We start from the raw sequence: 14,643 nt of genomic DNA, 5'->3' as shown, positions 1-14,643 counted from the left end.
ATTATTTATTGGAAAGTATTCACAATTTGCAGCAGACTTAACAAACTCACATTGCAATCTGTGTACGCCAAGGTTTACTTTGGCCTGCCAGCTGGACACACTGCACAGATGCACTGGCATCTGCAATGTGGTCTGGGGGCTGTGGGAATGGGCAGGGACCGGCTGGGAGTCTGGAGGGGATCAGGGGACAAGGCGTGAGCTGGGGCACTGCAGAGCCGTGTGACGCTGCTGTAAAACTTCAGCCGAGCCCAAACTTCTGAACATTCAGCCCGGAAAGCAGCAGGTATCGCCCTTTTCCAGGGCAGGGAACAGAGCTACCTACAAAGGCTTTGAGCACAGTGTGCAACTGAAAGGACTCACATTACAGGAGCCAGCATTAGAGAGGGATCTAGGACAGGCTCTCAGTGTGCTCCACGCTCGCCGCTTTGCATTGGAAACCTCTGCCCTGCGCAGGTGGATCCTGGAGGAGGTGGAAGTGCTGTCCAGTCCCCAGGGCTAAGAGGCTCTTCTTGAGGCTTTGCAGGACCTCAGTGCAGCAGAGCGCAGACGTCGCCTCCTCTGCAGCTTTGAGCCCACCCCAGACCACACACACTGATCAGAACTTGTGAATGGGATTTATTTTTGTTTTTTTTTAACTTCCATTTATTGCCATCAGTTATTCTGCAGCAGGACTTCTCCAGTGCTGGTGCAGTGACAGGTAGTGCAGAAAATTACATCAGGGCTCTTCTGTCTTCTGACTCATTCTTCTAAATAACTTTGCTTGACTCATTTCTCCTAACACAACTTGGTTTAAATCTAAGTTTTGCTTCTATTAATAAATGAGAGTGGCTTTTTTCCTCCTTTCARCTTTTCCGCGTCAAGCTTCTAGATCCTTCCCCCTTTCAAGCAATCAGAGGAAACGAAAACAAAAGTTCTAAGGGGCGAAACCACACACAAACTGAGCAGAGTCCACCATGAGAGATACGCTATTTTATTTAAAATCAGACCACAGTAGATTACAGAAAGACTTATTATGCAAACAAATCCACTGTACATTTCACAACTTGCAAGGTTTATAAAACCGCCCTCTGTTCCACTGTCCAGGCAGGTGCAGAGGAAGGGCCCAGGTGTCCGGCTGCCTCTGCTTGCTCCGACCTCTGCGCTTGACGCCTATTTCCGTATTCCCTAGAGGAATTCCTGACCTGAGCTCTGTGCTGCAGTCTTAATTCCAGTTTGGGAGGGCAGAGAGGCCCGAAGGAGGGTGCGCGTGAGGTCAGGGCACTCTACAGGACAGGCGGGACTGTGCCCAGAGCCCATACCCCAAGCAGCCCCTCCAGGTTCAAACGCGTCCTCTGCGGCTCAGCTGCGACAGGGATCAAACACCGAGGCGCAACGAGATCCTCTCGGAGTTAGAACCATCCTACGGTRAGCATCATTCAAGAAAAACCTAACCACGTACAATGTAATTAGTCATAACTTACAAAACTGCATACAAAGACCGGCAAAAGTCCTGTCATCCAGAGAGGCTTTTTCGACACTACTCTAAAGCCACGTTACAGAGCTTAGCTTGAACTCGACGTTCTCTTCGTGTTTAATTCTCCACTCCCATTGCTTCGGGGAAGTACGTGCTATTTGCAGTAGAMATTAAAAGTCCTTAAGACAACATAATATATATTTTGGCAAGCGCCTCTCAAGATCCAGCTTGCCTATGGCATTTTAATCTCACTATCTTATAAACAGTGCAAAATTAGTACAATTCTAAACATCTTAGTAGAATTTAGTAGCTGTAACAAAACAGGAGGAGCTGTCAGGGGAAAGGCATCTAAACCTGACACAGCCCTTGCCCTCCTCATTCAGATTAGTGTCTTATAGCATTTGCTTCTGACAGGATTTAAACAGCTTTCCACAGTCCTTTAGCTCCTTTACCCTTAGACATTGCCACCAGTCAAGTATCTATTTACGTATCAGTTTGTGCGCACACACACACAATTAATGGCAAAACTCCCATGAGCAGCTGGATTTCAGTTATGAGACTGCTTATAACTGAAACGTCACATTAATTATATTAGTTATGTTCAAACTAATCGATCAGTGAAGGCAACTATAAGCTTACAATAGCAGATACTGCCTCATTCTAAAGGATAAGGGTGACATTTTTTGAGAGAATGTGCTCGCAAAGAGCCCTTAAATTAGAGTTAAGGAATGGCCATTCAAATGATAAAAACGCTAATATCTTAATAGTACAATCACAAGTAGTGATCCTAAGGCACATCAGCCACATGCATATGCAGAAATGCATTGTTTTGTTCTCAGACAGAAGAATTGCATTAGCTTTGTCTGTATGTGGTTTGCACGAGAGTTTGTTTTTAGGTAAGAGTATCCCTGAATGGTCATGTTATCACAAAAGTTACCAAAAGACAGAAAATTTAACAAGTAGTAAAAATATTTTTGGACTACGAATACCAATAGAGTTAGATACACAAAATGCAGTGCAAATTCACAATACACTTATCTGCCACCTCTCCATCACTTCTGAGGTTTTTCCAATCCTCAGAAAAATAGCTGGCGCTTAATAAGTGTAAAATATACCTGGTTGCTCTTATGAAACGTTAGCAAAACTAATTTGAGTGTTTGAGTTTGTGTGTAGGAGGCCCCAAGTACAGACTTAGGAACTTGATCATGACCCTTGCAGCCCCACCCACTTTTATTTCTAAGACAAATCTTTACAGCAGATTTATGTTTAGCATTCAAATACAACAGTTGCCATCCAAATACCAGCACCAAGAGCACAGCAAAGTTATTTTGAAACAATTAATAATTAACCATGCTTATACTAAGCCTCAATGAGAAAATAATACCAAGGAAAGATATTATACTATTTTAAAACACACATCCTGTACCATCACTAGATTACAGAAAATAAAAAACACTTTGCAGACAAATCCAATGCACACTGTTTCACAAGCGCCCCTTCCATAGAAACTTTCCAGACCTGCAGTAGGGAATCGGTTGGGATGCCAGGAACGCTGACCAACCTTCTACCCTTTGTCTTCAGAAGGCAAAATATGCCAAATAACCCTATCTTCAGAATAAGGAGCTTCCTGCTATGAGATACATTTCAGATTAGTATTTGTTAGCAATCATCACACTCCAGAGGAAATGATACATGGACAATCAAGGGTTTTACACAGAGAGGGAAAAAAAAAAGAAATTTCATTTTCTGTTTTGACTGAGGCTGTTTGCAGTATGGACTTCCACACAAAGCAGTGCAGTCCAGGACAACGACAAGAAAGTGTTTTGAAGCAATGCAGAGAATACTGACAGATTACACATGCATGTTCCTTAAATTACTATCAATTAGTTGAAAGGCAAAAGTTAGTTGTGGATGTGACAMAAATGATAATGAATTTATGGACATATTCTGAGCAAGTAACAAGCTTCTGCACCTTAGGCTTCAAGAGTTACACTGATAATGAAATCTGAACTCTCCTAAAAAGTCTCCTCCCCTCCAATGGCATAAAACAAACAAAAACAAAACTGGATTAGGATGCAAATAGCACCATGGAGTTCTAAAAATTGTTCTTACTGCTTGCAGAGAAGTGTGAATTGCAAATTCCAGACAGGCAAGTGTGCCAAACTTTGCAAACCTAAACGAAATGGGAAAGTTAAAAATAGTTCTCCCAAACAAGAGATGGAGTTTGAAGAATAAAACAAAACTGTGGAGCTTCAAGTGGGCTATTAATGATATGAAAACCCTGGTTTTGAGTAAGAAAATACCCTGCCTAGATTTCTGGAATCGTATGATATCAAACGCTAAGCACCTGTGTTGAATCAAAAAAGACTTCTATATCAAAGGTGTGGAAAAGGAAAAAAAAATGTAAGAAATAGTTACAATAGGCAAGGAAAAAATGCCTAGTTAAAATGTCTATAAAACTTTAAACTGTCACTACAAACAGTTTAGCTTAATTTTTGAGAGACCAGGTCTTTTGAGCTATAGGGTGATCTATGAAAGGGAAGAATGAGTACTTTTATTATGAAAATCCACGGTAACWACTGAAATGTAGGAATAAAACTCTTGTAACGTCTACTGTTTAAAAACTCCAGAGCTGTGTGTGCTCAATGGGCTCAGGAAAGGCTGTGCACCTTGCCACCGAAGCAGCTGCCCGGGCACCGTGCACAGGGCACTGAGCTCCACTGCCACCTCTGTGTCCAGCATACAGACAGGGCTGTTGCCATCCAAACACCAGCACCCACAGAGAATTCTTGAGCCACACAAATACCTCCCAGTTTGTCACACATACATCCAGCTGTGATGGGAATGCATCAAAGACAATGCTATTTTACCATCACTAAAGAATTCGAGGAGATATTTATAATGCAGAGTAAATCCACTGTACATTGTTTCACAATCTATTGGATTCACAACATTGAGCCCCTATCACCTTCTAGGAAGCAAAACAAGAAAGCATTATCACTGATACTTGAAAACAAAAAYGATCACATTTACTGAATGCAATTTCAAACCTCCGTGCCACAGCTCGGATTTTGTATTCCATTGTGCAAAAAACAGAGGCTTTCCAATGCCTACGTTTTAAGTCTCTGACGAGGGGAGAAGAAAGGGAATATGAGCACCAATACACAAGTTAGGCGCACCAAAATATTCACTGGAGGATAAAGCCAGGATGTGGTGGAAGGCGAGGTGGTCTTTGGGGAAGAGCTGGAGGATACTGTGGTACAAACTGAGATGGGTATCCCGGCTGCGGCATTTGACCTGCAGACTGGACTCCTAGTCGAGGCGGGAGAGGAGGATAGGGAGCACCCGGATAAGAAACAGCTGGTCCTGAACTCATGGCTACAGTAAAAGGAGTAGGAAAACGTCCTGCTGGGACCGAGGAAGGTGGAGGGGGTGGTATTCGTCGGGGCATCACTGAAGGAGGGCTGGTTGCATCCGAAGTGTAGGAAGCTTGAGGTGCTGGTGTTGTCTCAGGTGCTCTTGGCTGAGCCTGCGGCTGCGCTTGTGGAAGTCTCTGTCCCTTCAGCACCATCTCTTGGAGCTTCTCAATCTTTACACGCCGCAGGTGAGCCAGTTTACGCTTGCTCTGGTACTCATCAATAAAGGAATCCAGTGGTATTTCTCCATCGAGAAACTTCTCTGCCATGTTCTGTCAAATATCAAACAAACTCTTAGAAAACAACGCACTCCATGGGAATCTAAGTGGCTTATATCCTAAAATAGCATAACTTTGCTTGTGATTTTCCAGTTTGGATATGGAGGACAACTGACATACTAACAATTTCAAGCAGAATTTTGAATTTGTAATTTCTCATAAGCATTAGGACTTAAACATCATTTTCTGCTTAAAATTTTGCTAACATAAAAGCAGCAAGAACATCTGAATCTAGCTATGGACATTTCCCCAGTCATCAGACACGGGAAAGAATCAAGTCGAACAGCTTTCCTGATCACCAGCTAAGCTGAATTACAGTTCAGTGCTACTTATAATGTCAACAGAAACAGTTAGAGCMCTGCAAGCCTCAGTACAGGCAGATTATTGCTAAGCCAGGTGTAATACTCACCCTCACTTGTAGTAAAGCAAAGCTTTGGGTAAATGCTATTTTAATAATCAAGAGAAGTGACCACACATACAGTGACAAAATTCAACTTGTCCTGAAAATATCTTTTTGTAATGTCAAACTTGGGGCAGACAAGCAGCTTTTTCTTCCTGATGCTAACAAGCTATGTAGTTATAGAAAGTGTTCTACAAGGGAATCAGCAAACAAAACTATGTCTGTTATCCCCAAGCAGGTCACCTTTCAAGTGCCACTAGCACAGTGAGGGGCCACCAGAGGCACCCAGAAAGCTATGCTGAAATTAGTGTGGAATATTCCACTGCATCTGCAGCAAAGGCAGTCATGAGCAGCACATACCTACAGTTCTTTGTTATGCGACTGACATTTGTAAGGGATTAATATATATACACTAGGCAAACACCATTAGAAAGGTTACCACTATTGATTCGAAGGCAATGCAAAACAACTAAGACAGTTTGGCTTCTTCTCTAAGTAGCTTTTTCTTTTAAAAAAAAAAACTTCAAAGATGTTAAGACTATCTGAGAAAAAAAATACTCAAAAAACCCTCACTGAAATCAAGTGACYGTTGTTTGAAGTTCAAAGGAAAGACCAGACCAAATAACAACCCCATTACATGCTGAACAGTATATTGCAGTTATGTACATTCGGTGCCCAGTCCCTGATGAGGATATAAATTGCAAACTGAAGCATTCAGTCATTACCTCTGTGTCTTCCTCAATCTTTGCCCCCTCTGTCTGAAGCAGGGCTAACAGTGTCTCCAGTGAAGCATTGCTGGACTGGCTGTCTGTAATGACATGAAAATAACAGTAAATAACACTGTAAACAACTTGCCAGCTGAAGCTACACAGCTTCAGCAAGCATAARTAGTCTCGCAAGGCACACACGTACAGTCAGCATATTCTAGACAGAGTGATTTATAATGAGAAAAGTCTATCTTTTAAGAATTTCAGCAATTTTGCCCAGTGCCRAAGCTGAAATTTAATTCTAATTATACATTAAAACAGTGAAAACCAAAGTACTTCAGCATATGCAGTATAAAACACATAACATTTCATAACTTGGTATGAAATGAATCAATTAGATGTGAGATTATGTTTGASTTATGACTAATCATTGAAAATTCAGACTAGATTTTGCTTGTTATATTAGACAAGTTTAACCACCTAAAGAACAGGAGGCCAGCAATAACTATGTAGGCACGTGACTAATATAAAGAATTCAAGGTATGCGGCCTAATGTACTTTAGAAATCAGCAGAAGCCTGATCTACTTCAGAACTACTCAAGAATGACATTTTATTTTGTACGCCAAATTCACATAGCTAAGTACAAGAAACAGAAAACAAAGCGTTTCATTTATATAAATAAACACTTGTATTTGCTCAGAAAACAGCAAATAAGAATCTTCAATGGAAGATTACCCAGTTTCGTTTTCTTTATCTGATATACTTCAAAAATGACTTGCAGCTCTTGATATTTTTGAGTCAAATTTGCTTTCAAAGACTCCAGCCTTGGCTGGTACAGAAGATTCCCTTCTGCCAGACTGCGGTTGCTGGCAAGAGTCATGTCCTTGCTGTGCTGAACATTTTGGGCCTGCAAAAGAGAGGTATGTGAAATGACACTGATAATACTGAACAAGATTAATCCTCATGCAGACAACACAAGAACATCAAAACTGCTAAATAAACAAAAGTAGGTTTTCTGCAAATACCAGTGCTACTGTATTAGACCTACGGAAACACAGGAAAATATGAGCACACAGAACTCTTTTGAAAGATGAACACCTGTGAATTAACCATTTTGGGACAGAGGAAAGTACTGTTTTTTCTCACACTCAGCAGACAGAGCTCAAACTACTTCTTTCCCCCCCACACCTTGCCAAAGCTAGAAGTTATAGTCATTTTTATTGCAAATTTTTGAAGTTTGTGTTGCAGGAAAGGATCCCTCCGAACCTCTTCTCCTTTGACCAGAAGTGGAAGGATCAGCAAATGATTTTGCAGAAACAAAAGCTTTTATGAGACGCCGGCAGAAACCGATGTCCTGCTCAGGGAAACTGTCCCAAGGAGCCTATTTCACCTTGTCAGGATGGTAGAGGCTCTCCAGGGAAAAATCAGTCACCAGATGCTCATTTAAACATTTCTGCTACGTGCCAGAGGACTGACATTTGTGTCACCTGATTTTCTTCTAAGCCCTGTCACTAATTTACTTAAGATCTGCCCGGCTGGTTAAATCRCAGCTTTGTGAGCTCACAGTTTGATATTCATGGCCTGTTACTACAACGTGTTCTGTATAAAATTTCTCCCATTATTTAACCTAGTGGCTTCTTCATCTCTATCTCATGCCCTGTCCTAACCATTACTCCCATACCGTGAGTATCGACAGATAGAGCAAAAATCTTTGAATTCCTGCAACAACATGCAACCAGACTGCAAAATGTATCCTCTTTTGCTTTACAAAAATGCAAAATAAAATCAAAAAGACCTCATTGTGGTTCCTTCTCCAGAATATTCTTCCAGAATTATGTTAAATCAGTCCTGACTTCATGCCAAAAGCCTGTTTTTCCAATTTAATCCTTCTGCTTAGCCTGAAGACAGCGTTATTAAAGAACAAATGACAAGTCTCACAGAGCCACTGCAGGCAAGTTTGCTCATACATACACATGCGCTCACAATCTCATAAAGCCATGAACTTTACAAAGCTGAACATTTGAAGAAAGCTGCCCTGGATGTCACACTAGAGTCACTGAAAGCTTCTAACATCAAAAGGAGAAAGACACAAGGGATCTGATCTCAGATTTTTAGCCTGAATCGACACACAAGATGCTGTTCCCATGGYGTGACAGACTGAGTGTATTAAATTGCCTTAGAACTCAATGAAAGATTTTATATACTTTCYGTGACCTTCAGCACTAGCCTGCTCTGTTCTTGCCCGTGATGACTGTTTAGATAGAATAGGTTTTATTTGAGCATAGTTTCACTTAGTTCARTGCACACATGAACAGTACACTGTTTTCTTCCTTTTGCACTTGTGCTTAGATATAGTGGAGCCACCCTTCAAAAACAGAAAGCAGGAAATCTCCACAAGCCACTAAAGTTCCCCTAAAAAAGGGCCATGATCAYGGGCAGTCTGAGCACAAGATTAGGTGCATCAGGTAAACATTTTCCAAATAACAATTTGTGATGTCTCTCCTCCTTCCCAATTTTATGAGAAAACTACGTTCTTTGAGCAACTTGCAATTTTACCTGGTGACTACATTTTCAGTGCTTGTAGGGTTGACGTTCTCATTTCAAAGTAGTTGCCCAGTCAGTCTGGGAAGACCAGTTTTATGAGTGGACTTTGATCTTTCTTCAGGATGAAGAACATGTATCTACCTTTYCTCTAGAGAAGAAAAACCTTGTGGAATGAGGGATACACAAATCTATAAACATTTCACGAGTGCAAAACCAAAAAGCAGTATTTAACTCTCATCATATGTAATGAGGAAGAGACCAAAGAACTTGGGGAAAAAGACTGAATGACAGAAAAGCCTTTCAGAAGCAAGATGAGAATGTGAAACTGCTTCTCAAATAACAGTTTTTGACATCAGACAAAGCTCTAATCATTGCACTGGGCTTCACCCTTTTAACAGTTTTCGTTTGGTTAACAGGATTTTCCAAACTCCAGGCAATATTTCCTTGCTTCAGTGAACAGGAAATATACCTGCAGTACAAGGGAAGGCTAAAACTCACATTTTTTCTCCATTTTCCRGCAACTAACTTGCAAATTAGGCAGTTGATTCTCATAACAGAAAAATTACGCATCTTAATCAGACAAACAGGAATACATGTTTTGGAGAAGTGACCATGGTAGCACCTCCCTCTTCAATCCTGGGCACATGACCCAACTCTCCTCACTCAAGTACCACCACATCCCTCTGCAAGATTATGGCAGCAAAGGAGGAAACGAATGTCTAAATTCCGTTATGATTTTACTGACATATCTTTGTACAGAATTGAAAGAAAAAAAAAAAAGACATTTAGTGATCAAATCAAAAGTTATTCCCAAATTCCTAAAAAAAAGGGGGTGGGGGGGAGAGCAGATGAACAGATGAGAAATTCATCGTGAAGGCATAAGAAGAGAGAGGTTTCCAGAAAAAGAAAAAATGACACTGAAAAAAAAACATATTTGGGATATTTAAATGCTTCAATGCATTAAAAGGTTGAACTTTGTGGAATCAGTAAGTTTTATTTTGTAACAAAAAAGAGCAAGTAATAATTGCACAGCAGAGTAACTCTTTTGCAATTGCTCCACTGCACTTAGGAGTCAAATCAAGGAATCATAAAGCCAACGCAGTTAAGTTATCCTAAAAGGCCCTAAAAGAAACTTTCAAAACTTGCTGACTCACTTAAGATTTAAAGAGGAAAAAAAAAAAAAAAAAARAAAGAGCAATTACAAAATCATCCAAGGGGCAAAGATACAGTACAGCAGGACTGGTTATTAAAAATACCAATGCATCATAATGTATCCTTTCAGCACCCATATACAGCCTGTCACAAGCCTGAGGCAGCAGTAATTCATCAACTACAACCAATCAAGCAAGGAGTACATCTGATAAGTGTTATTTTATTGTCACGTGTTATATGACAAAAACGTGTATTGGTGGGGAACTGCTAGCGCCAGAGGCCCACCTGACTGATGGCAACACAGTGGGGGAAAAAATTTACCACTAGAAATATGCAAACAGCACAGAGCTCTTCTGCAGATTTGCTCTCAAGACCATGGTCATAGGTCAGGAGCACTTTCACAGGCAGGAAACTTCTGTCTGAGAACAGATGAAAAGTACCAGTCAGAATCACGAGACATACAAGACAGGGTGATATTACAGAGAACATAAGCATTTTTTTTTAAACTGCGAAGCTTTCACTATGAATTATGAATGTGACAAACATGGCAACAACAGTACTGAGATGCTTAGAAATGGATTTTAACGGTTGAAGGATTGCTTAACACTGAGCAGACCGCTCAAACCAAGCTGTGCACATAGCACGAACATGAAGCCACAGTCATACACATCTTAATAAAGACAAAAAAAAAAACAGCTTATGCAGCACTTCAAAGTTTAAGATGGTTAAAAAATGCATCTTGTTAAAAGAAGTATGAAGAGTTTTATCAAGGACAGATTAAATAAACAGTTCCAAGAAAAGCACAGACAGCAGCAACTGCTTCAGGGAAYTCATATCCTACAACTTTTATGAACTGCAGTTTTGTTTCACCCCACTTCTAGGGGTGAAAGGAAGAAAAATGCTGGATAAGTTAAAAAAGGAAGCTAGTGATGGCTTAGCAGTTTTTATCTTTATTGAGTGTTCCAAAATAATAGTTCACAGCAGATATCCAGCAAGAGGGATTTGTGCAAGATGATGCTGAGCAGCGCTGCTYCTGTTATCTAAAAGCACCTGTTCCCAAAAGAACAATTCCAGATGAGATGCCTCCAAGATACAGTCTGAGCACCACTAATCCCAGCTACCCGCAAAGTCCATCAAACGCTGCTATAATTATGAGTCTGCCTTGGCAAGCACTACAGCAAGAAGCCTATCAGTGTTTTCACGAAAAGATCCCTTAAGTAGCTATAAATAAATTAAAAAATAGAGTTCTAAACTGCACTATTTTAATAGCTTTATATATAGCGTAATCCACACTGCTGCTTTAGGTTTCTCTGCTCTTCCCTAGCCTCCATCATTCTCACATTCTCTCTTTCACTTACATCACATACTTGTAAATTAGGAATAAAATACGCAGTCTTACTGCGAGGGTGTAATTTTAGGTCTTCTAATTACATAAGTACTACTTTTAAGAATTACAAAATAAAGGTTAAAAGGTAAATTGCAATTCCTAAGTGTTTATATTAGAGGAAAGCACCATACAGAAAAACAACGTATGTTCATTAGATACAGGCAGGTTATTCATTCAATGCTTAACTGAAAAAGAAAATGCTATAGTTGTCACCAAGGCTAATTCCTAACTTTGTGACTAAATTTCATGTTTGGCAGAGAAGAACATAACCACTTACACAATGTGGTTTTAGGACAAGATCAGGAATCCAAGAAATCTGGGCACGCATTCACATAGCTCAAACTTGGACTTTCTGCACTGCCCATTCCTGTCAAACAGTTTTGAGAGAAGAACTACACTCAAAAAGCCCTGCTGCGCTTGCCAGCGTGCTTTCAAATCCTGCAATGAGAAAGCAGCGCATTTTTGACGTCTTGATTTCATGTAATTAAGGCATTCAAGAGCAAATAATTGTTGGTAATAGAACTTCAGAGTCAATAGCACAATGTTTCACTGTTGCTACAGTGATGCTACAGTACACAGACCAAGAGAAAACTCACTCTCACAAGACAAACTCATGGATCTACTGTCAGTGTCAGGTCATGAATCCTCTTATCTTTGCCATTTTGAATTATCATGATTTTATATTACAGACAATGAACCTTTATTTCATGAGGATGGATACTGTGGATGTACTAAATGGATAAACCTCAAGGGATTATCAAAATAACTCCTCGGTTTTGAAAGACTAGCGGTACCAGACAACTGGCTTCCTTCCTCTTCCTAACAGACAAGATGTTCGTTGTTCAAGCTCTGAAAACCTAGAGGCTTCAAAAACAACCTTACAGACAGAAAGCAGCTTAGCTCTTTGATGCCACATTTTCACATACCTGGAGTTACAGCATGAAGGACACTATATTATAGTGCAATAGATATGCAGTATACACACATACATGTATGTATTTATACACTTAGCAACACTGAAAAGCTTGTTCAGAGGCAGCACAGGAATCCATTCCCCTTAAGGCTGGAAGCTGCCTATTTTTAGTTATTAACAACAAAGCCAAGTGGTTTTCTAAAATCCTCCTCTCTGTGAACAAAATACTGTTTTCTGAGCAGGGCTTCCCTTGCAACAAGGCAAATAAAGATTTTCTTCGATTATGGAATAATCAGCTTTAGCCAATTTTGCTGAAAATAACAGTGAGCTCAGAGGAGTGACTAAGGAATCATGATTAATCAGCATCCCACAGTAAAATTGCTAATTTTAGGGACTTTGGACTAATCCTACAATCTAGATACATATGGCCTGACAGACAACCAAAGAGCTACTTAAAGTACTAGTGAAGTAACTATGGTTTCTCCTTAACATTCAGGATTTTCCTCTCTCCTTCTTCCTGCCTCTTACTTCCTAGTCAAAAGTCAGGACCCAGTTGTGCAAAACAAAGTAAACAACCCAGGGAAGGCGAAACCAGAATGAGAAAGAAATATTTGAGCATGGCCAACTCCAGGAAGGGTAAATACATTGCTAGTTGAACAGACTCTAGGAAAAGCCTCTGTACACAATAAAAAAGGGATTATAGCAGACAGCAGCCTAGCTGTATTTCCACACAGCTTGAATACCTTCAAACCTAGCCACTCTTTCCAAACACCACAAAATATTCCCTCGGGCCTGGAGAACTTTACAATTTCAAAGTCTTCTGCTGCCAACGGAGGAGGAAAACCTGAGGGTCAAACGGAGAATACAGTCTGGTGTCACAAGGACAGGGAACCTTCTCTATGGTCAGAAACGTTTCCAGCTTCTTTTGACCTGCAGTATTAAGTGTGTGTTGACAAAAAAGTAAATAAAATAAACCACTGAACCAAGTCATCTACTGACACACCTTGCCAGACTGGCAAGGCTGCACCTATTTATACCTTTTTCAAAGCGAAGCCCATTATAACTTATTGATTTTGCTTAACTATTTAGTCTCGTTTTATAAGGCTGTCTGCCACCAACTCTGTACAGCTGCAGTGATCTTATGTATTGTCCTTATTACAGCAGCAATTGCCTCTTTACTTATTTAAATTCTCAAAATACAACCTCTCAGGGAGAAGCTGGTATGTCTGACAACGTCTTCCAARTCTATTCAAACACATAGTACAAAATACAGATGCCACCTTATGCAACAAGTAACTTCTTTAGGACACCTTCTTACCCTTTAACGGGACAATATGTACTCCTCATGAGCAGTACTTCACCAACCTGGTCCGAGACAATCCAGAACGATTTGAGAGCACCACAAGGGCAACAAGCAACACAGTTTCACACAAAGCAATTAAAAAAATGCTTTTCCTTTATAATAAACTAAGCTTTTTTTTTTTCTCTCTCTCAAAAACATATTGTCACGTTTTCCCCATGAGACTTTTGTCATCTAGAGTCAAAAGAACACCAAAAAAAACCAACAGCCAGAGAGCGGTCTTTTTTTTTTTAATGTTATTTTCCTTTTGAAGTTCTTATTTAAGTGGTTTCATTTCACTTTACTACCCAAGCGCGCCCTTCCAGGGATCCTTGTGGTCGCCCGAACCTGTGCGTGTCTCATAGCGAAACTACAGCAGCAGGTCACAGAGCAGGGCTGAAACCAGCAGCAATCACAGCAGCGGAGGGAGAACAGGCTGCCACTTTGTTCGAATAAGCGCAGACCCAAACGCGCGCTGCCAAGGCTAATACACTGACAAAGAATTCTTTTTTTTTTTTTTTTTCCCCTCAATATAAAACTTATTTAGGGGGAGTGGGGGACACACACACACAGAAATCTCTTTCTTGTCGCCTTGAATTGGGGCTGGGACCACGGGCAGGGCCGACTTCACCCCTCGCCCGGGCTCGGGAGCAGAACAAGGGCCGCATTAACGGCGAGGCCGATGGGGCCCCTCGGGGGCGCCCCGTCCAGGCCCGTTTCCAGCCTCCCCCTCTCCGAGCGCTCCGGATCGGGACGCGCGGTCTGGGCACCGGCCCCCCCTCCAGGAGAACCGGCCCGGGGAGAGGGTCCGGGCACCGAGAGGCACCTGCGCCACCGGGGGGGCCGCGGGAGGGGGTCGAGCCGGGCCCGAGGCGCTGCGGGGAAGGGGAGGCCGGAGGCCTCAGGCCGAGCGCGGCCGCCGCCCCTCACCTCCTCCATATCGCGGGCCATGTCCTGCAGCCGCCCCTCGTCGTCCAGCAGCGCGCTGAGCTCCTGCAGGCTCAGCCCCTCCAGCCGCCGCGCGTCCACCGCCATCCCAGCGCCGCCGCCGCC

The 14,643-nt window shown here is 41.6% G+C and overlaps 1 protein-coding gene across 1 annotated transcript; it reads right to left on the bottom strand.

Annotated features, from left to right (window-relative positions):
• Window positions 1-3,090: 3,090 nt before the first annotated feature.
• VPS37B (VPS37B, ESCRT-I subunit) lies at window positions 3,091-14,636 on the bottom strand. Its single transcript, XM_026037598.1, has 4 exons — window positions 14,521-14,636; window positions 6,991-7,162; window positions 6,273-6,355; window positions 3,091-5,141 (listed from the first exon to the last, which is right to left on the bottom strand). The coding sequence occupies exons 1-4, from the start codon at window positions 14,623-14,625 to the stop codon at window positions 4,641-4,643; spliced, it is 861 nt and encodes a 286-aa protein (XP_025893383.1). The 5' UTR covers window positions 14,626-14,636; the 3' UTR covers window positions 3,091-4,640.
• Between the last annotated feature and the right edge of the window lie 7 nt (window positions 14,637-14,643).

Source organism: Nothoprocta perdicaria, unplaced genomic scaffold, assembly GCF_003342845.1.
Source record: "Nothoprocta perdicaria isolate Ctin4 unplaced genomic scaffold, notPer1 scaffold_2, whole genome shotgun sequence".
Lineage (NCBI taxonomy): Eukaryota > Metazoa > Chordata > Aves > Tinamiformes > Tinamidae > Nothoprocta > Nothoprocta perdicaria.
Note: the sequence above shows the minus strand (reverse complement) of the source record. Positions and strands in the feature narration are given on the sequence as shown.